This window comes from Planococcus citri, chromosome 1, assembly GCF_950023065.1.
Source record: "Planococcus citri chromosome 1, ihPlaCitr1.1, whole genome shotgun sequence".
Taxonomy (NCBI): domain Eukaryota; kingdom Metazoa; phylum Arthropoda; class Insecta; order Hemiptera; family Pseudococcidae; genus Planococcus; species Planococcus citri.
In genome coordinates this window covers 75400974-75423170 of record NC_088677.1, presented here as the reverse complement: position 1 = coordinate 75423170, position 22197 = coordinate 75400974, and the positions used below count along the sequence as shown (strand labels likewise).

The 22197-nt window shown below is 34.3% G+C and overlaps 2 protein-coding genes across 3 annotated transcripts; both read left to right on the top strand.

The window, feature by feature from the left end:
- The first annotated feature begins 1410 nt into the window (after window positions 1-1410).
- On the top strand, window positions 1411-12168 carry KaiR1D (Kainate-type ionotropic glutamate receptor subunit 1D). Its single transcript, XM_065346523.1, has 18 exons — window positions 1411-1703; window positions 1877-2069; window positions 2150-2305; window positions 5316-5497; window positions 5590-5747; window positions 5847-5988; window positions 6082-6192; window positions 6301-6321; window positions 6903-7058; window positions 7353-7571; window positions 7710-7916; window positions 8014-8098; window positions 8183-8321; window positions 10378-10515; window positions 10610-10808; window positions 10904-11135; window positions 11214-11329; window positions 11402-12168. Exons 2-18 carry the CDS (start codon window positions 1985-1987, stop codon window positions 11645-11647), a joined length of 2592 nt encoding a protein of 863 aa, XP_065202595.1. The 5' UTR covers window positions 1411-1703; window positions 1877-1984; the 3' UTR covers window positions 11648-12168.
- A 2909-nt stretch (window positions 12169-15077) lies between these two features.
- On the top strand, window positions 15078-17157 carry LOC135832944 (uncharacterized). 2 transcript variants are annotated; one of them, XM_065346504.1, is made up of 4 exons: window positions 15078-15208; window positions 15364-15588; window positions 15744-15846; window positions 16347-17157. In XM_065346504.1, exons 2-4 carry the CDS (start codon window positions 15369-15371, stop codon window positions 16693-16695), a joined length of 672 nt encoding a protein of 223 aa, XP_065202576.1. In that variant the 5' UTR covers window positions 15078-15208; window positions 15364-15368; the 3' UTR covers window positions 16696-17157. The 2 variants fall into 2 exon arrangements, with proteins under 2 accessions (XP_065202576.1, XP_065202583.1); XM_065346511.1 differs by having other exon boundaries at window positions 15082-15235.
- The last annotated feature ends 5040 nt before the right edge of the window (window positions 17158-22197 follow it).

Here is a 22197-nt window from a genome sequence, read left to right as displayed (position 1 = left end):
AATTATGATTTTTAAAAAAATTTAAGAAGTAGTAAAATTTTAATGTTTTTGAATTTTCAACGAAAAGGTCTATAATGAGTAAAATGAAATTTTGTGCAATAAGGAAAAGCACAAAGATTTTGAAAATCAATTCACAAAAGAAGGTGAGGTGAAAATATCTCATTTCAATGTAAAAATTGAGAAATTAGGTACTAAATTTTAAAAGAAATCAAATTCCAAAAAAAAAATTATAAATAAAATTGAAAATTTAAGAAAGGGACCTGTTTCTCATACGAGTCCAGGAGTCTTCTAAAATAAGAATTTTTTCCGTTGAATTCTGATTCTGTATAAAAACAGCATCAGTTTTTACACGTGAACTGAATTTCTCAAAATTCCAAAACATCAAAAATTCCGGCGTTATTGACCCTATTTTATTTCAATGTTGTTGAGATGCAAAAATTTTCCCATCTGAGCTGTCAAAGATGTTGAAAAAAGGGAATAAAATCTTGCATTTTGGAGCACCTAATTTTCTCAGCGGATCTTATTGAAAAATGGAGATGGTCAATCAAAAAAAATTTTAGCTGATAAAATTTCACAACAAAATTTCTATTAAATTGGATTTTTTTGTTCCAGCAGCATCTGTAAAGTTGGTTTTGGAAATTAACATCATATTTTTAAAAATTGAGGAAAATTCTCTATTTTTAAAAAAAATTACAATCTGATTGATTATTCAGTTTAATTTCTGTCTTAAAAATTCTTGAAATTTATCGGTCAAACTTCTCATAAGCTTTAAAGGGTTGAAATACCTTCATAATAACAAATTCATCCTATACCAGTACAGAAGACATGCAAAAGCTGCCTATTTTTTTTAATTTCAGAGACTTAATTAAAGACTAGAATTTTCATATTGCGTTTAAAAATCAATTAACGAAACCTGTAATTGTAAAATTATGCGAAAGGTAAAACGGAGATTGGGGTATTAAATGCAAAAAACAACAACGAAGACGTTGGCGGGTCATAGCGCATAAAGTACGATTATTTTGCGCACTCAGCTTCCCATAAATTGATCGTCTTTTAGGCAGGGTACAGTAGGGTAACGAGATGTTACAAGTTAGTTGCTATGTAGGGGATAAAAAAATTATTAGGTATCGAAACGTGCGAAGAAATCGTCTCATTATAGAATAATATAGTTACCCTTCGTAGACGTTTTATGTAATTGAAAATTCAACATAAAAATCTCTGCACCAAATGAGATTTCAACACAAGGTACGAATATTTATTTCTTGAGTGGAATACTCTTCGTTTAAATGCTGGTTTTGCAATTTCAAATTTAAAAGCAGATTCACCCAGCTGAGAAAAAATTAACAAGGTATAAGCTCAGTGTTCTCAGATATCGTTTAAAAGTAGGTACATTAGCACCCCTACTCTTTTATATGTACGTATAGCTGATACTAGATAGACAGAAATTCAGACGTCGCCAGCAGGGCTGAAACTGAGTAAAGGAGTAAAATTTTGAAAAACTCGAGCCTATCGATAGGATACTGCTGTATGGAGGAGGGCAACGCTCAAATGGCGCGCATGCTTTGGTCGTTGTGTACGGAAATTCCAGCCGAGTATTTTTTTGTGTTTTCAATTTCGATTTTCATTTTACTCAGGTTGAATAAAGCGGTGACGAGTTGGTGTTCTTGGCGTTAAAACCATGTAATCCGAAACCTTCATTTGGAGTAAGTAATATTTCGGTCATTTTTTGCCTTCAGCTGGGTATTTCTTTGGATTTTATTTTAAATAAATTTGTATACATTTCTCAAATTAGATCTTAGGAAATTGAGGTACATAAATCTACAGTTCTCATGGAGTATCTCAAAATATTTCTGTTTTTGTTTTTGGTTCTTAGCAGAATTTTAGAATGAAGAAAATTACTTGCGATCGTCGATGAAATCGTAGCAATTGCCTTACGAAGCTTTGATTGTACTCGAATGATACATACATAATCCATTTCGTTAAAATGACCAAATTGATGCAGTTCTGCTGGATAAGCTTGTGTTTATGGTTCGAGTTCATCGCTGCTGTGCCCGAAGTTGTGCGTATTGGTAAGTTTGGAATAATATTCCATTTAGTTTGAGGAGGAACTCGAAACTTTTATGTGGTTAATCGTTGTGTTTGGTTTTAGGCGGACTTTTCGATACAGATGAAAACAGACAAGAATATGCATTCCAGAAAGCTATCGAACGCGTCAACGCTAACAGAAATATCCTACCTAGGGCTAAATTGGTACCACAAATTGAAAATTCCGTCCAAGGAGACAGTTTCCGAGCCAATAAAAAAGGTTTCGTATTCATATCATGTATTTGTTTTTAGAGTCATTCTCAGCCAGCTTATTTGAGGTTCAAGTGCTCCGATTGTTTTTAATGAGTTCCTTATGTTAGGACAGAAGCAGAACTGCCATTATTGGACATCCCAATTTAATTTGAGGAAGGCTGTGAGAGTGAAAATATTTACCAAAAAACTTTAAAGTTTAAAGTTGAGCTTGTTTGACGATTTACATACTTGTTAAAAGCTTATAAGATTTTGAAGATGGATATAAAAATTTGAAAGGAAAAAATCCATACACTTTTATGATGTTTACTGTAACTTTTTGACAGCTCGCCGTTGACCTAACGTGCGCATTTTTCAGACTTTTTTTATTTTCAAAAAAATCAAGTAAAAGGTGTTTTCTGGTGTCCAATTTGAGCACTGGCGCTTCCTCAATCGAGAACTGATAAATATCTGGGAAACTCTGCGACGAGAATGAATTTGAACTTCATTTTCGTGCTTAGCGACCTCAAATTAATCAACAAAAAAAAGGTCATGAAAAATGCAAAATTCGATGAATTTTTTTCGGCTCGTTTTTAAGCCGAAAAATGGGTTTTTTCGGGTACACGAAAATGCCATAGCATGAATCTGACCCTGGAAATAAATTCCCCGTGTCAAAAAACTCCCATGACTGAAATTCCCATTCGATTTGCCCCTAAATTCAGAAATTCATTTTTTGGGGAAAAATGCACTTCGTATTTACGGCAAACTGGTTAGGCAATTTTATTAACATCTCCTGTTTGCTCAACTAATAAGGCTTTTGACGTATTGCGGGTTGCATATCGGTTTTCCTGAACTTTATCGGTTTGGTGGGCATTCTTATCAGTGAGTATCAGAATGTCATATTTTGAGCAATTTTCACAAGGTGTTTTTGAAATGTATTGTATAGCTTTTATTTAGTTTTTTCTTCAATTTTAACACTCTTAAACCCTGTAATGGAAAAAGATCCTCTCTTCGTCGAGTTTTAAAGAAGTTGACAAAACGTCTTTGAACCTCGACAAAGAGCGAATCTTTTTCCATCACAGGATTTAACAGTGTTCAAAATAGAAGGAAAAACTAAAAATAAAAACTATAAATTTCAAAAACACCTTGTGAAAATTGCTCAAAATATGAAATTTTGATACTCACTGATAAGAATGCCCACCAAACCGATAAAGTTCAGGCAAACCGATATGCAACCCGCAATACGTCAAAAGCCTTATGAACGTTATTAGTAATTTGCACATATCCTATGGTAGTAAGTGGCTACTTTTTTCAATTTAGATGATATTTTCTGACTAATTGGGAGTCTCTGAGCCTGAATGCGGTGTCCAATTTGAGTTCCGATGCCTCTTTCATCAAAAAATAAAGAGTTTTTAGCGCAAATTTGAATTTTTTGGAAAGTCAGCCCGAAATTCAAACCGATTCACGACTTAACATTCTATCTCCAAAAAAATGCATAAACTAACCTTACGTACGTATTTTGGATTTTTTTAGTTTCCAAAAAAAAAAAAAAAAACGAACAAAAGGTCTGTTAGATTAGCCGGTTAAAGGTCATTGACCCATCTGTCTGGCTTCTCAAGGTCATTAGGCTGGGTCTCTAAAGATCATTGACCTGTCTGTGTGGCTTTTCAAGACCGTCTGGCTGCCAGTCTGGTCCTTGAAGGTCATTGACCTGCCTGCCTGGCTTATCAAGGTTGTATGTTCACATGTCTGATGTCATAAGGTCATTGACCCGCCTGTCAGGTTTCTCAAGGTCATCTGCCTATCTAGTCCCAATCGCTCGAAAGGTCATTGACCTGTATGTTTGACCTCACAAGGTCATATGTCTACCTGGCTGGTCTCTGAAGGTCATTGACCCATCTGTCTGGCTTCTTAAGGTCATCTGGCTGGGTCTATAAAGATCATTGGCCTGTCCGTCTGGCTATTCAAGGTCGTTTGCCTGCCAGTCTAGTCTTTGAAGGTCATTGACCTGCCTGTCTCGCTGCTCAAAGTCGTATGTCCATATTTATGATGCCATAAGGTTATTGACCCATCTGTCTGATTTCTCAAAGTCATCTGCCTATCTAGTCTCTATCCCTCTAAAGGTCATTGACCTGTATATTTGACCTGCCGAGGTCATCTGTCTACCTGGCTGGTCTCTGGAAGTCACTGACTCATCTGTCTGGCTTCTCAAGGTCGTCTACCTACCTTTTCAGCCTCTGAAAGTCATTGACCTGTCTTTCTGGCTTCTCAAGATCGTATGTCCACCTGTCTGGTTTTTTAAGATCATTGACCCGTCTTTTTGGGTTCTCAAGGTTGCCTGTCTGACTGTCTGTCTGTCCTCTGAAGGTCATTGACCCGTCTGTCTGGCTTCTTAAGGTCGCTAGTCTAGCAGTCTGACGTCTTAAGGTCATTGATCCCCATCTGTCTGACTTCTCAAAGTCGTATGTTTGCTAATGTGGCGTTCTAAGGTCATTGACCTGCCTGTCTGGCCTCACAAGGTCGCCCGTCTTCTTGTTCCGCTTCCCAATAATTTAGTAAACAAATTTCAAAGATTGGTAAATTTTCTCAAGTTTTTGAAAGTTTTGCATTGCATGTTTGGAATTGAGTGCTATTTTTTTCAAGTTCATAAAACTCTGAGCAGATATGTATTATAAAATCAAATAAATGCTCTAAAAATTGTGAAAGATTAAATCGCAATTGTTAGCAAAAAAATTTTCTGGAAAATTTAATAGTCGCTGGAGACTACAGAGTGGACCAAAAAATGATGGTTGTTGACGTATGAGAGTTGAATTGAACAAATTCATTCACATTGGTTCAATTTGCTCAAAAAAATTGAATTTCATAAAAAGTTTAAAAATTGCTCTCAACAAATAAATTCAACAAAAATCAAAAATTGATCTTTAACTTTAGAATCTGAAATTCTGATTATTTGGCTTTTAAGACATAGGTATTTCGATCTAGCTTGATTCGGTTCCAATCACCTCGATAAAACTCTAATCAGAAAATATCCCACTTCGCAGCTTGTAATATATTGCGTAAAGGAGTAGCAGCAATATTCGGTCCTCAAAGTGCAGCTGCAGCCAGGCACACGCAGTCGATATGCGATACGATGGAAGTTCCTCATTTGGAGACTAGACAATTTAAAATGAGTCGCGGAAGCTGTTTAGTGAATTTATTTCCTCATCCGATGGCTTTATCAGAGGTTGGCAATTATCTGGATTTTTTTTACTACATGTGTTGAATTACAATATGCATTGCATGTACCAGCTTCACGTTATTGCTTTACCATTTTAGGCTTTCGCCAGTGTAGTTAAATCATTTGGATGGAAAAACTACGCCATTATTTACGAAGATCTCGACGACTTGGTTCATTTACAAGGGCTGATTGGCGGCGAGCATTACTTGAAACCGAGTTTCATTACGAGACTGAATAGCGAAATAACAGATCATAGGTAAAATATTAACGAGTACTTTTCTAGATCTTATAGTTCAACTATTTTTAAAAAGGCAAAATACCTATTTAATAAATTGATATCTGTGTGTTCGAACAGACCATTGCTGAAAAAAATGAAAAATATGGGCTTCTCTCAAATTGTAATCGATTGTACCACAGAAAAAACATTAGCTTTGTTGAAGCAAGCGCAACAATTAGGCATGACTGGAAGTTACCACAGCTATTTACTCACTTCTTTGGTAATTTTTACTATTCAGTACCTATTTGCTCGGAAGTAGGTATATGTTCAATTCAAATAATTGGTACCTAATCAATTTTTTATTTTGAAACAGGATATCCATACGTTGAACTTGGACGAATTCAGATACGCAGGAGCGAACTTGACTGCGTTCAAATTGATCAATTTCAACAGACCGGAATTCAAAAAAATTCTTCACGATTGGGTAGGTGTTAATTGAGAAAGATTTTAAAATTTGATATGAAAATTGTGCATTGTTACATTGAATTAATATTTACTCGTTTCATTTTTATAATATTTTATGCTATCGCAGGATAACGCAACAACTATGAAGGTAAATAGATTTCGTTCATCTTTGAGTTAATTATCAAATTAGGTAGGGTATTCTGGGACACATGTCGAATTTTTCACCTGATTAATAGTAATTAGTAACCTAAGCCACGCAAGTGTGAGTTGAATCGCCTACTCTGAAAAATGAAGGGGCCAAGTTGTGGGATATTTTCATGTCGACTCTTCAAAGTCGCAAACGTGCAGCACGTATCGCACACAATTTTTTCAATTTTTAGCAAACTTGGGAGACAAAGGAGCGTTTGAGAGGTCGAATAAAAAAAAACCAGGCGAATATTCGTGTTCAGCACTCTCGAAAATATAAAAAACGATACATCACGCAATATTTTACATTTTTTTTAATTTTCACGATAATTTTTTAGGGGTTGCCCCTCCCCTCCATGGTTTTGTGAATCCAATAACGAAAAGTTCATCATTATGAATGTGGGATTTTTTTCCAAATTTCCCCAATTATAAGTAATTCATAAAAAAGTGAACTGCCCCGATTTCATCATAGCTACCTATTTAAAATTTCAGCCATTTATCAAGTAAATGTCCACCTTAATTATTCGTTTTTCAATGTTTCAGACTGAAACTGCATTAATGTACGATGCAGTGTATTTATTTGCGAAAGCCTTACATGATTTAGATGCCAGTCAACAAATCGACATAAATCCTATCAGTTGTGATTCGACTGTTGATACATTTTCGCACGGTTTCAGTTTGATAAATTATATGAGAGTGGTACGTTATCGTAGCGGTATACTCACAAAGAGATTTTTACAACCGGTCAATTTTAATTCAGCTAAAATTTGGTTTACTGAAAAAGCCTGTCACTCGCAGGCCTCAGAAGACTAATTTTCGATAAATCAACTACAAAAGGTTAGAATTCGGTTTGTTCTTTGGATGAGCCAAATTTTAGTTCAATCGGAGGCGACTAGTTGTAAATGTTTCTTCACCAGTGTGCCCAAAACTATTGACTTGGCCCACCAGTTTTTTGTACACAGCTAGTAATTATACCATCTTTATATTTTCTAGGTGGAAATCGAAGGTCTCAGTGGTCTTATAAAATTCGACAATCAAGGATTTAGAACGAACGTGCAATTCGACATAATCACATTACGTGAAGATGGTCTCAAAACTATAGGCACGTGGAATTCCACCAGTGGCTTGAATTTTTCGCAAACCTACACCGAAACCTACACAGAGATAGTAGAAAGCTTGCAAACCAAGCATTTTATTATCACTACCCTCTTGGTAAGTTCAGTTGGCAAGAGTGAAAAATGTATGATTGAAATTAAATAAAGAAAAACTAAAATCGGTTCGACGGTTTGAATATCAACCATGGATGTTAATCAATTACCTACCTATTTTTAAGTATTTTTTTTTTTTTAGAGTGCACCTTATTTTACGCGTAAACCGTCCAGCGAACTTCTGACAGGCAATAATCAGTTTGAAGGTTACGTGGTTGATTTAATCGGAGAAATAGCTCGGATATTAGGATTCAACTACACTTTCAGAATAGTACCCGATGGACGCCACGGATCTATGAATAGGGCAACTCACGAATGGGATGGCATGATCGGAGAATTACTGGAACAGGTAATAAAATAACCCCCGATCCCTGGATATTTGTGATCAATGATAACTTACCCACATTGGTACCAAATATTCAATTTCATTTTGATTTTTTATTCAGAGAGCTGATTTGGCGGTTGCCGATTTGACCATTACTTATGATCGCGAACAAGTGGTTGATTTTACAATGCCTTTCATGAATCTTGGTAAGAGTGAAGTTTAATAATTTACCCTTGTAAAATAATTTATATGTATTTACAATTACCTAAGTACACGTACTTTTTTTTCAGGAATCAGTGTACTGTATCGAAAACCTATCAGGCATTCGCCCAATTTATTCTCATTTTTGTCTCCTTTGTCATTCGACGTTTGGTTATACATGGCTACAGCTTACTTAGGTGTTTCACTGTTGTTATTCATTTTAGCGAGGTAAGTTTTTTCGATAAATTACTAATAAGTAATTTTCTAATTATTAACCCATCATTTTTGGTAAATTACCGGTAATTTTCTGGTAAATTACTGGTCATTTTCTGGTAGATTACTGGTAACTTTTCAGAAAATTACTGGTATATTTCTGGTAAATTTCTGGTAAATTACTGGTATATTTCTGGTAAATTACTGGTAATTTTCTGGTAAATTACTGGTAATTTTCTGGTAAATTACTGTTAATTTTCTAGTAGATTACTGGTAATTTTCTGGTAAATTACTGGCAATTTTCTGTTAAATCACTGGTTAATTTCTGGTAAATTACTAACAAATTACCGGTAATTTTCTGGTAGATTACTGGTAACTTTCTGGTAAATCACCGGCGATTTTCTGGTAAATTACTGGTAATTTTCTGGTAGATGTCTGGTATATTTCTGGTAATTTTTTGGTAAAATACTCGTAAATTGTTGGTGATTTTTTGGTAAATCACTGGTAAATTTCTGGTAGATGACTGATGATTTTCTGGTAGATAACTGGTAATTTTCTGGTAAATTATTGGTAAATTTCTAGTAGATTTCTGGTAATTTTTTTTTTTGGTAAATCGCGGGTAAATTGCTGGTAAATCACTGGTAAATTACTGATAGTTTTCTGGTAAATCACTGATAATTTTCTGGTAAGTCACTGGTAATTTTCTAGTAAAATACTGGTAATTTTCTGGTAAATTACTGGTAATTTTCTGGTAAATTACTGGTACATTACTGGTAAATTACTGGTAATTTTCTGGTAAATTACTGGTAATTTTCTGGTAAATTACTGGTAATTTTCTGGTAAATTACTGGTAATTTTCTGGTAAATTACTGGTAATTTTCTGGTAAATTACTGGTAATTTTCTGGTAAATTACTGGTAATTTTCTGGTAAATTACTGGTAATTTTCTAGTAAATCCCTGGTAATTTTCCGGCAAATCCCTGGTAATTTTCTGGTAAATCACTGGTGATTTCCTGGTAAATCACTGGTAATTTTTTGTTAAATTAGTTGCAGATAATTTCTCGGTAATTCATTGGTGATTACTGGTCCTTTGTCAGTAGATATTAAATTTTGGTAAATCACTGGTAATTTCTAGGAATTACTGGTAAAATATGAAGTAATTAGTTGTAATATTTAAGGTGCACCGGGGCAAGTCAGAATGATTTTTCGCAATTTCATCTTTGACCAGCTGTTACTCCCCTTCTAATGAACCAATATGGATGAAATTTATTATGTAGGTTCCCATAAGGGTTCTTAACCTATGGTAAAAATTTGAGCGCGATTGACACAGTAGCTTTCGCTCAGTGGAATAAAATATAAACTGTCCTGACTTACCCCAATTGGGGGAAGTCAGAACAGGCTAAACTTTGCAGAGGCGTAGATCACAAACCGAGCGTCCTAGAAAAATTGCACTGAAACAAAATTGTAGAGAATTTAATTCTCTTTGAGATATCACTCTCATCAGATTTTCACTAGGACGCACAGTTCGTCCGCTATATGCGAAAAACTAAGAAATAGAAAGTCTGTATTTTAGACCAAATTCAAAATAAGTTCAAAACAACAACAAAATACAATTGAACCAAAGACATCTAAAATGAAACTGAATCGCGAAAATTTTTATGCTGTGATGAAGTAGGGGTAGTACCCTCAAGTCACCTTTAGTGGCACTTCGCCAGATATAAACCTCTAGGCGCTAGAGCAAGTTTTCTAACTTACCCCAAATTCCAACTTCCCCCGGTGCACCTTATTTAATGAATTTTTGCCTTTTGGTCATTTTTGGCAAACTTTTGGTAATTCTTGGAAATTGGGAGCTTGAGAATTTTTGATATTGTACTGATAATTACTGGTGAATAAATGGCCACTTTTCCTGTAAATTCATTGGTAATTTCTTGCAAGCTGGGTTCCTTTTTAGGAGACACAGCATAGCTTATGAAAGAGCAGTAAAATTTTGTTAATGAAAATGGGATAATCTGTGGCTTTCCGCTAGCACAGGGTCCATTAGGTGTTAATTCAGTGGGATAATTTTGTTACAGATTCAGTCCATACGAATGGGAAAATCCGCATCCCTGCAAAAAAGATCCGGAAGTTTTACAAAACCAGTTTTCGTTGATCAATTCACTTTGGTTTGTGATCGGTACGCTGATGCAGCAAGGCTCGGATATTGTACCAAAGTAAGTGATTAAGGAAACTAGACAGTGATAATTACCCATCTACATTACCTATCTATGTTTTCATTTGACTTTCTTAAATTGTACATCTTTGTAGAGCTTTATCCACCAGAATAGTGGCTGGCACTTGGTGGTTCTTCACTCTAATCATGATCTCATCGTATACTGCCAATTTGGCAGCATTTCTAACAGTAGAACGATTGGAATCGCCAATTACCAGCGCCGAAGACTTGGCTAAACAATCGACCATCAAGTACGGTGCCCTGCGAGGTGGTTCGACTGCAGCTTTCTTCAGGGTATGGTGTTCATACCACTTTTCTCTTGATTCTTATGCTAATATTGTGATGAAATATTTCCCTAGTGATTTATGACGTTAATTTTCATTGGATAGGATTCGAATATATCGACGTATCAACGAATGTGGACTGTAATGGAATCTGCACGACCTTCGATCTTCACCGAATCAAATCAAGAAGGAGTTGAACGAGTGCTAAGAGGAAATGGAAACTATGCCTTTTTAATGGAATCTACCAGTATCGAGTATGTCACAGAGAGGCATTGTACTTTGACTCAGATTGGTGGTATGATCGATTCCAAAGGATATGGTATTGCTACGCCACCAAGTAAGTTCACTTTTGCCTATATTATGTTGCAATATTCAAAGATTAGATATGCATTATGTGTTTTATTTTTACCCTTAGATTCGCCTTTCCGCACACCCATCAGTTCGGCGATTCTGAAATTACAAGAGGGAGGTACCTTACACGCTTTAAAAACCAAATGGTGGAAAGAAAAACGCGGAGGTGGCTCTTGCACGGTATGCACTTTATTCTGTTTGTTCAGTTACAAAACAAACTTCGCTTGTACAATTAATGGTTTCATGTTTCAGGATGAAATGCATCAGAAAAACAACAACGCTAACGAGTTGACTTTGGCCAGTGTTGGAGGTGTTTTTGTCGTATTGCTGGTAGGATTGGGTCTAGCGTGCATTGTCGCAGTTGGCGAATTTTTATGGAGACTAAGAATGGAAGCGTTAGAAGGAAGAGTTCGACACGACCTTATATCCAGCCACGTTCCTAAGACCAAACCGTACGATATACTTCAAAAAGTTGATCTTCAACCGCCTAATTACTAATTTGGGCCTGGTACATATAATGTAGGTACCTACCTGCATTATTTGGCTCATACGTGTACCTCGCTCGTATGAAAGAGTATTATTTTTTTCATCTGTGGTTTGTCGAGTCGACACCATTTCGATGAATTCCCTACAGAAGGTTACCATTGCATTAGCTGGAAGAGATCATGTTTCAAATTCAAATGTTCTAAACAAACGATGAGTAATGTATATTGTGTAATTATACTATTCGATATAGGTTCTCACCTATGTCGAGTTGAGTTTTTTCCCTGAATTTTTTCTTCTTCTCTTGAATGTTTTCTTTTCATCAACCCTACCCATTATATATTTATTTTATACCTACTTATTATTATTATTACGTGTGTTTGTTATGAAAAATGAATGTACTCACAAAGATGCTTTTAAAATGCTTCACGGCGTTTTACTTTTGTTGAATATTTCTGATATTGCCTATCACTGATTGGGCAAATAATTTATAATTTTTCGTAACCTGAGAATGCAAATATATTCTTCTTTTTATACCGTGGCGTTGATTTGTTCCCTCCCCCCCCCCCCGATTTAGCATTATGTTGGAGGCAAGATGAATCACCTGAAATTGGTAGGTAGTTGAAGTCAACTCAACAGACAATATTTGAATAAATGAGCTATATCTGACACCTATAAGACAAAAATACCTAAATTTGGACGCCCACTCTTGAATTATTATGAAAAATTTTCACATGAAAAATAATGTAATTAATTTTACTTTTCGAATTAAACATTTTCAAAAGCTTTTGCGTGCTAAAAAACAAAATAAAAACGATGTAAAAAAGCTGTCAAAAATACCTACGTTGAAAATCACTAAAAATCACCCAAGACATCTAAAATGTTGACGAAAGTTGCTGATTGAAATACGTGAAAAGTGTTTAAATTTGAAAGCGTTTTAAATGGTGGAAAAACACTCGAAAGAAAACATTAAAATTACAGAAAATGGCCAAAAAATGATGAAATTTCAGTAATTTGCCTAAAAAATATGAAAAAGTGTCAAAAACCTTTTAAAATTCTCTCTAAAAAAAGCACCGAATAAAAACATTAAAATCAAAATGAATTGAAAATGCTCATAAGAGCACTAAAATTACTGAAAAGTAGAAAAAGGTTATGAAAATGAATTGGTTAATGTAAAAATTGCCAAGAAGAATAAAATTGCGATGAAAACATGTTGAAATGATATAACATAACCTTGAAAAAACATAAAAATTGCTAGAAATTACCAGACAGTAATGAATATTATGGAAAAATTTTCTAAAAATGTATAAAAAGAGTCGAAATTTTGTTAAAATGATGTAAGAACCCCCCCCCCCCCAAAAGCAATAAGGTCATCAAGATTACTAAACATTATCTAACAAAATATGAAATTTCAGTCAAATTTTCTTTCCAAAAAAAAACGTTAAAAATTAGTGCTGAAAATGTAGTTAGGTACATACACATTAAAATGATGCAAAAACTCTCAAATGTAACCGGTGAGAAATCACCCAAAATTTACCTAACCTTACTTACTACAAATGGAAAAAAAAAAGTTCAATTTTTTACCAAAATTGTGGGGGGAAAAATTAATAAATTGCCAAGAACAATCTGTTATCAGATATATCAAATTAAAATCACAAAAAATATTTTTTTTACCCAAAAATCTTGTTTTTTTTAGTTAAATTCCAGAAAAAACGTTCTTTCATTTAAAAATTTCCAGAACGCGTTTCTTTTTTGTCGAAAAAGAATCTGGGTTTTTTTGGTTAAAATTTAAAAAAATGGTTCACTATCACAATTTACCATTAAAACTTACTTTTTGCCAAAATTTCAAGAAGTTCGGATTCATTTCTTATCAAAATTTAAATAGTCAGAAATTCTTGTTTTTTGCCAAAATTGCAGAGAAAACTTTTTTTATGGTCAAAATTTTGAGAGAAAGTCTTGCTTTTTTTGTCATCAAAAATTAGCTTTTAGTGTCAAAATTGTAAAGAAAATGGTTGATTTATCTTTTTATGTTTCAATTGCCAAAAATCTCACTTTTTTTGCCAAAACTGCGAAAAATCCTACTTTTTTGCAAAAATTGTCTGTAAAAAAACAACTTTTTATCAAAATAACAAAAAATGTTTGTTTTTTTTATCAGATACCTATTTTCAAAGTTTTGTTTTTTGCTGACATTGACAATGACATTACAGGAAAATCATTTTTTGTAGTCAAAATTGCCATCTAGTGTTGCCTTTTTGTCAAAAAAGGTCTGCACTTTTTGTCAAAATTGCAAAAGAAAACAGTTTTTTTTACTCACAAAAAATTCCACACATTTTGCAAAAATTGCAAAAAAAATTCTACTTTTTTCAGATACTGTGAAGAAGAAAAGACCTATTTTTGTCGACATTTTAGCGTAAAAAAACGTGTTTTTTTCATAAAAATTGTCAGAAAATAACATTTTTTTTTTGTTAAAATACTTTTAGAAAGTGCTGCTGTTTTGTCTCGAAAACGTCTGCTTTTTTGTCAAACAGCAAGAAAATAATCAGTTTTTCATAAATCAAAATTACTAAAAAAAAAAAAAACATTATTTTTTAATTATAATTGAAGAGTGATATTCCAAAACTCGCTTTGTCCATTTTCACAACTTTTCAGGAGAGAGGAAAAACAGTTTCCCTTTAAACGGGTAAATTGGCTTTTTAGGCGAGTTTAGCACTTTATTTGGGCGGATTTATGATGTAGGAGTGTAGGTATACATTTCATCCACTAAATACTGCTGAAAAAAATTTCAATAAAAATGGACAAAGCGCGTTTTGGAACATTATTTTTTTTTAAATTTTTAGTGAATTGCCTATTTAGGTGAGTTTAACACCTCATTTTGGTAGGTTGATGATGTAGGAATGTGAGTTAATACTTCATCTACCAAGTACCACTGAAAACTCAACTTTGATAAAAATGGACAAAGCGAGTTTTGGAATATCACTCTTCAATTTTAAAAATAAGCTTAAGTACCTGTTTGTAAGAACTGTAAAAAAGGTCCATTTTTTATCAAACTGCGGAAAATGCCTGCATGCTGTTTGTTATCAAAATTTCCAAAAAGTCTTGTTTTTTTGGCGAAATTTCAAAAAAAAAAAGTTTTATTTTAAATTTACCGAAAATGTTGCTTCTTAAAAAAATTAATTTCAATCAATCACAGCTCCTTTCATTTTTAATGTACTCAAGTTAAAAAATACTGAAGAAGATATTTTTAAAGCACTTTTTGAATTCTGCTACATGGAACTACTTATCAGATAGAAGAACCCATCCAGACGTGAGAAGTGCAAAATGAAGGGTTCATTGCATAGCGACAGTGCAAGTGTACAGAGTGTACGTCAGCCTATGCGTTTACATTGAGTAAGTATTTCACGGGAAGGGGGATGAAAATGCAAGCACGTCTGGTGGATCGATAAAACGACGCTTGCCCAGAAACCCGTGACTCTCGATAAACTTTGCAAGATTTATTTTCTTTCACTCGTTTATTTTGGAATTTGTTCGAGTTTTTATTTACATAATATTCATAGGTAACCGAGTGCCACAACAAAGGTAAATCAAATCGTATATTTCTTATAGGTAATTAGTTATTGAAACGTATAACAATGCGAGAGACTATTGGTCTTTGCGAATAGGCACTCGTAATTCGATTTTCATTTTATATATGTAGTTACGTGAGTAGAAATTTTTGGTATTTTATTTTGTAGCTGAAATGATGGATTATCCGTTTAATTCGAATGGCACGTGCCAAGATTGTTGGGATCTGGGTCCTCCACCGGATACCATTTTAACCATACCTCCACCTCCTATGCCAACTTTTTTCGCCAGTTCTTTCATCAATGTTGGTAATCGGTCGAATGCACCTTGTCCTTTGCTTTGCGATTGGACTACCGGTCAAGGATTGGAAATCAACGAAGAATTCCCGTTTAAAGGTATTAGCCCTATGCTAACTATTCATTTTTTTTTCAAATAAGAACCTTCGAAGTTTGAGACATTTTTAATTGAAATTTGTGCATACTTATTTACCTACTTAGCTGACTATACTTGGCTTTGAAAATGCTTTGAATCAAATGTCTTAATTTTGCAGGCAATTTGGAAGAAAATTCGTGGTTCTTTTTAACGATCTCTTCATTCACGATTATTTTACTATTGGCGACGTTGTTAACTCTGCTACTTTTGAGATTCCGACAGTAAGTTGTTCATTTTCATTGTAACTTTTCACCTTAACAAAACTGCTATTACAATTCAGATTAACGTTCGATGAAAAGTAATTGAAAAGTAATTTTAGCAAAAAACAGGACTCTTGGAATTTTTTGCAAAACCTCAACAATTTTCATCCAATTTTCTAATATAAACCAAAATTATTGTAAAATTTTGAAAAAGCGAGACTTTTTGACAATTTTTGGTAAAAAAACAAGACTTTGTCAATTTTTTGGAAATAGCAAGAATTATACTTTTTCGCAGTTTTAGTCGAAAATGCAAGACTTTTGATCTTCTTTGGCAAAAAAATACCTAAGGGTAACTTTTTTTTAAATAGAGAATTTTAGGAATTTTCTGCAAAAAAGTGACAAATTTTTCCAGTTTGCACAAACCGAGACTTTTTGTTAGTGTTGATAGAAAGCGATTTTTGTTGCTATAATTAGCTAAGTACCTAGGTAACAATCACCTTTATTCAATATTTTTTTTTCAGGAATCAGAAAATGAAATCATGTCTGCACAAAACCACTTACAACGATCGTACCTACGAATCAATTCTATACCCATCGATGAAAGATAAAGATAATCACGTACTGTGGGCAACACTAACACCCAAAGGAAAACCTCAAACTGTAGCAGTATCATCAGCACCACCTCCCTTACCCCCGAGAGTCTCCCACGTCAGAAGTTTCGAGAATTGTGCTTTCGCCGATATGGACGATTACCCTACAAAATATGGCCGGCCACGAGTTTCTTCACCCATGCGTATTGAAAATCCGAATATGCCACCTTTGAATTTTTATCCAAGTTTTGAACGTAATCATTATCCGTCTCTTTTGTAAATAAAAATAATATACATATCTGGAATCAGGCGGGTCAAAATTGAAACGAAGGTATGGAAGATGAAAAAGTAAAGCAAGAGTTGGGAGTATGAGATTTTAGTTACAGTTTTAAAAAAAAAACTCCTTTGTACCATGATTATTATGTACCTACTTATAAGTATGTTCTCGCTTCGTGTAGCTTTTTATTTGATAAGTATTTGTTTTCTTATTTTGTAGAATTACCTGATGAATGTTTTTTGGTTTTGGTTGAATTTTCTTTAATTTATTCTAGTCATTTTGTTTATTTTGTTTTATTCGTCTAGGTACCTATTTACTTCCTAATTTTATTCTAATTTTACTTAGCAGTGAATATGTTGATAATTCATTTTTTTTTTTACTTTTTATATTTGTAGGGGGAAAAATGAAATTGCATTTTTTTTGTTTTGTGTTTTTTTATTTGAATAAAGTAACATACCTTACCTATTTATTAGTGATTTTATTCATTTATTTTATTCTCTTTTTTTTGTTTTGTTAAAATTATGTTTTTAAAATTCAACTACCTAGGTATTTATTTATTCTTAACAAACCATATTTTTTTGTGATTTTTAAAATGAGATTGTTATGGTGCAATCTGCCTCCACCTGCTAGGTGATACCCGTACAACAATGACCATGCTAATTTCCATGTGAATGTCGACCCATCCACATCCGTCACTTTTGGATGCCACATGTCGATGTGAATTTCGACTCTGTGTCGAGCCAATTGTTGATGTAATTGTCGACCAATGTTGATCGGCATTCAATGTCGACAATTGGCTCGACACAGAGTCGAAATTTACATCAACATGTGGAGTCCAAATGTGACGGATGTGGATGGATCGACATTGGCATCGAAATTTACGTCGACCTCCAGCTACGCAAAATTGTTAAGTTTTAGTTTCAAAATTGAAATTTTTTAATTTTTTCCAAAAATCATTTTCTCTTACACACTTAGGTGGCCATTGCTCATGCTGAAAGCGAAAGCAGCATCGACGCGGAGGTCACCTCCGAGAAGTACAGACAGAAAGTCCATATTCAGTATAGGTGAACTTTAAACTCTTTATACTGAAAGGTACAATAGGTTATCTAAGAGTACTAAACTAATACATTTTCATGTCGATGTTAATGTTGATGTGAAATTTGACATCAACAAATACATCCACAATATCAACTTAATTTTTCAAATTTGAGAAATTGAACGATCCACTTTCACATCGACATAACATCGACAACTCCAAACTATGGAAAAGTGAATAATTTTATCAAGGCCATTAAAAAATTTTTCTCCCTTCAAACAAAGATCATCTTTTCAAATGCTTACTGAGCTTTTAAACACTGAAACAGAAATTTTAATTCTGAAAAATTGGTCGACATAGTTGTGGATGTAAATTTCGAGCATCGAATTTTACATCAACATGTCGACATTGCATGTTGAGGTATCAGAAATAATGAGAAAATTTCAAAAATTTTCATTAACCTGGCTTCTTTACAGAGAGAAGATTCCTATTAAATAACTTATTGGTCACTTTTCCATCATCATGTTGGAAAAAAACGTAGTCGATGTAAATGTCAACATCAACAATTATTGTAGTACGGGTAGATCTTAGGGCAACCCTCAGGGCCGGATTTAACATTAGGCCGCCCTAGGCAGAAAAAAACTTGCCGCCCCTCCCTCTTCCCCCCCCCCCGACTTTTGGTTTGTGTGAAAATTTACGCCCCCCATAATTAAATTTTTAATCAAAATATAAAAAACGTAACTGATATACCTAATATACAATACAGTGGAGTAGCCAGGATTTTCTCAAGGAGGGGGCACTGGGCAGAACCAAATTTTTAGGCATGAAAAATCGAAATGAGGGGTAATTTTCTGGAAACCTATCGTGAAGTATGGTGATCTCATGAAAATGAATGAAAATTACTGCTCGAGCGAAGCGAGAGCGAAAATTTTAGAAAAATGGGTCTGAACAACAAAAAAACGTCCATTTTTTCATGATTTCTTTCAAATTTTCGCTCGCAAGGGGGGGCATGGCCCCCTTCGCCCCCCCCCTGGCTACACCACTGATACAATATCAATATCTATGTAATTAAATATCAGAAACATTGCAATTTGCTTAGGTATTATGTATTTTTCATGAAGTGCTGGCAGCCAAAAAATTTATTTAAAATCCGTATTTTTCATGAAAAATGAAATCCGCAGGTTTCCTTACGCTAAAAGAACTTTGAAAAACGCGTTTCTTGATTTTGACCGTGTGAAAAACCAAAATTTTAGGCATGAAAACTCGAAATTAGAGATAATTACCCGAGAACCTTTCGTGGTGTTTGACAATTCTAGAAGAAGGAAGGTAAAAGTATTGCTCGAGCGAAGCGAGAGCGATTTTTTTTTCGAAAAAATGGGTTCAAGAAATGAAAAAGCGTCCATTTTTGCATGTTTTATACTCGTAGGGTAAAAATCGAGAAATCTGAACATTTCCGTAGGTACTTTTTGCCAAATCTATACGATTAATTTTTTTTTTGAAGCAAAAATTTGCCGCCCCCTAAAATTTGCCGCCCTAGGCAGCTGCCTATACTGCCTATACGTAAATACGGCCCTGGCAACCCTTTACGCGATGTGATTTATTGCTATTTAGTAAAGAGGGTTCCAGTAATGTGGGAAAATATTATAATAATAGGGTGTGAACGAGACATTTCAATAGTCAAGCAGGCACGAGCTTCTGTCTATTGAATTAATGTATCTTCACTTGGTTTTTGCGATCAGCCATGGCAAGATCCTCGTCGAAGTATGTGGTCAAGGAGTAATTTGTATATGAAAATAGGCCTACACCTAAGTAATATTATTTTCTAGGTTAACCCACTACGCGTGTGTTTAAGATGATATTTTGATTTAATCGTACTTAATCGTTGGTATTAATTAATTAGTACATCGAGGTGATAATCCGACGATTATACCTTTTGCGGTTATGTCAAGATATTCCTAGGTATCTTGAATGATGCGTGCAATACGTGTGTCTCTTCGTAAAGCATCCACCGACAGCCACTATTATTGGGGTAGGCTAAGGAAAAGAGGTGGAAAGATGGTCAGCAGTGTTGGGTAAGTGGGTACTTACATGGTGGTGTCTCCACTGTATTAATTATAGCTTTAACGTAATTAATAGATGACGTCATTCGTCGTAAGGGATGGAGCAAAGGTTCCTCACTTACGCATAAATGAACCTATTTCGCATACATACCCACTTGACAAGAGATTTGCCGGTTAAGCTGAAATGCCGGTTGATGTTTGTAAATTTGCCGTTTAATAGGCGCGCAAAAATGACAGTAAATTTGCCATAGAAAAAACGCCGATTAGAAAAAGCTACTTTTTATAAAAACAGCCATTTAAAGAGCCGTTTTTGACCAGCGAATGGCAGAGTTTTTTATTTGCCGAACTGCCAGTTCTCACAAATCAGCTGTTTTTTATTCACCAATTTATAGTGCATGTGCGCAATGGGTATTCACAACTTCTTTTTAAAAAATTGAATAAAAGTACGAAGTGCGGTACATGTATACCGCTTGAAAACAGAAATATTCACCTTGCAATGATAGCTGCGTAGTTAGAGCATTGGATTGTCAAGCGGGAGTCCTGGGTTCGATCCCCTAGTGACAAAATATGAGAGCGTTTTCGCTAGCGACTTTTTAGGACCACTTCACTATAGCGTTTTCGCTGGCGAATAGCGAATCCGCTCTACAAGGTATGCTATTCACTGTAGGGGGTAATGTGTAGCTGGAACAAGTAACCAAACAAAAGAAAAAGATTCCTTTTGTGACAAAACTACACCCACAATTAACAGAAATATGAATGTGTAGGGTAGGCGCCTAGGTACTAGGTAGTATGTTGTAGTTGCACAGAAAAGTCATTATCTCCAACTAAAGAGTGATGGAACCAGTTTTCTTCTCTACTTTCTCTGGGATGTCTTTGGTTCTTGCTGATCTCCTCCTACCCCGTGTATCTGGTACTGTTGTAAGGGATGTTTGTCAACTTCATTTACAGGAGTACACCACTAGTCCAGGTTTAGAAATTGGTATTAAATTAAGCATATATGGCAATCGATCCTCGTTCAGGGAGGTAATTTTTTTTGATCAATTTCGAGAAATTTATCCACCCAAATATATGTATCTGTAGCCAATAATTATTCTAATTTTTTGAGATGTGTTTGAACAGTATGTGATATGTTTATGAAAGTGAAATATTTTTTTAAAAAATACAGGTATGTATTTTTATCCCAAATAGTGTTGTATCAAATGTGATTATTTAAAATAATTGCAAAAAAATTAATCGACAAAAAATAATTGCTGTCTGAATTAATTGTTCAAAAATAATCGATTATAATTGAATTTGGAATAAATCATGTAAAAATAGGTACAACGTTTTTTTGTATTTTGGACCCATTTTTCCACAAAATTTTTGATTTTACTTTCATTTTCATAAAATAACGAAATATTTTTCAAAAAGTACCTCTCATTTTGATTTTTCATGCCTAAAAATCCAACTCTTTGCAGAAAACTTATTCAAATTATTGAAAAATTTTGCCAAAAAAACTGAACATGCGATTATTGGATGTGCGATTTTTTGTCAAAATAATCGATTAATTCATCCTTGATTATCAGAAAAATCGCATTTACATTACATTTCACCTTGATTAATCTATTATTTTCATAATCGATTATAATCGGATACAACACTAATCCCATACTAAAGACTCAATCTTCAGGGAGGGAGATGGAGAAAAAATGAAATTTTTTAGGGAGGGAGGCGAAAAAAAATGAAATTTTTCAGCTTTGTCGAATGAAGCATCAAAATAAATGTTTTTCAACTTTCTAAATTGAAATCCATTTTAGAATTAATTATTTAATTCAAGTTCCTTTTCGCGAAAAATTCAACAGCAAAATGTTAAAAGATGTTTTCATAGCTAAACTATTCCAAATTCTAACATGTATCACAAAAATGCTAGCGAAAACGCGAAATGCTGACTTGAATTAATACCTGAAATAGCGTTTTCGCTTTTCGCTCTCAAAAACGCCAGTGGTTTTGCTTTTTGCCCTCAAAAATGCTCTGTGATAAAAACTGTCAGTAGCGGTTTCGCTATCCGCTGTCATTTCCGCCATGTGAAAAGAGTTCTAGATAGCGTTTTTAATGGCGAAAAGCGAAAACGCTAGCGACTTTTTAGGACAAACTAGCTATCCGCCAGCGTTTTCGCTAGCGGATCGCGTTTTTCATTGTCAATTGGGTCCCCGCTTGGGCTGGACATTTTTTGTAGATTTCAGGTTTTTATTCAGCGATTTAATGCATTAGGTATTTAAAAAGCAGCCGATTTTTTCCTGGCGTTTTTTTAATGGCAAATTTACTGTCATATTTGAGCCGGCTTTTTCACTGGCTTTTTTTTTATCGGTGAATCTATTGTCAAGTGGGTACAGATTGCCCAGAAATATCGAGCACCCCAAAGAAAGTTTT

What these genes read in the sequence shown, in the direction of transcription:
- KaiR1D (XM_065346523.1), top strand. Translation starts at nt 1,985, where the DNA reads ATGACCAAATTGATGCAGTTCTGCTGGATAAGCTTGTGTTTATGGTTC. An exon ending in AGCGAAATAACAGATCATAG is followed by an intron (nt 5,748 to 5,846) that starts GTAAAATATTAA and finishes GTGTTCGAACAG; the next exon opens with ACCATTGCTGAAAAAAATGA. An exon ending in TGATAAATTATATGAGAGTG is followed by an intron (nt 7,059 to 7,352) that starts GTACGTTATCGT and finishes TATATTTTCTAG; the next exon opens with GTGGAAATCGAAGGTCTCAG.
- LOC135832944 (XM_065346504.1), top strand. Translation starts at nt 15,369, where the DNA reads ATGATGGATTATCCGTTTAATTCGAATGGCACGTGCCAAGATTGTTGG. An exon ending in CGAAGAATTCCCGTTTAAAG is followed by an intron (nt 15,589 to 15,743) that starts GTATTAGCCCTA and finishes TTAATTTTGCAG; the next exon opens with GCAATTTGGAAGAAAATTCG. An exon ending in CTACTTTTGAGATTCCGACA is followed by an intron (nt 15,847 to 16,346) that starts GTAAGTTGTTCA and finishes TTTTTTTTTCAG; the next exon opens with GAATCAGAAAATGAAATCAT.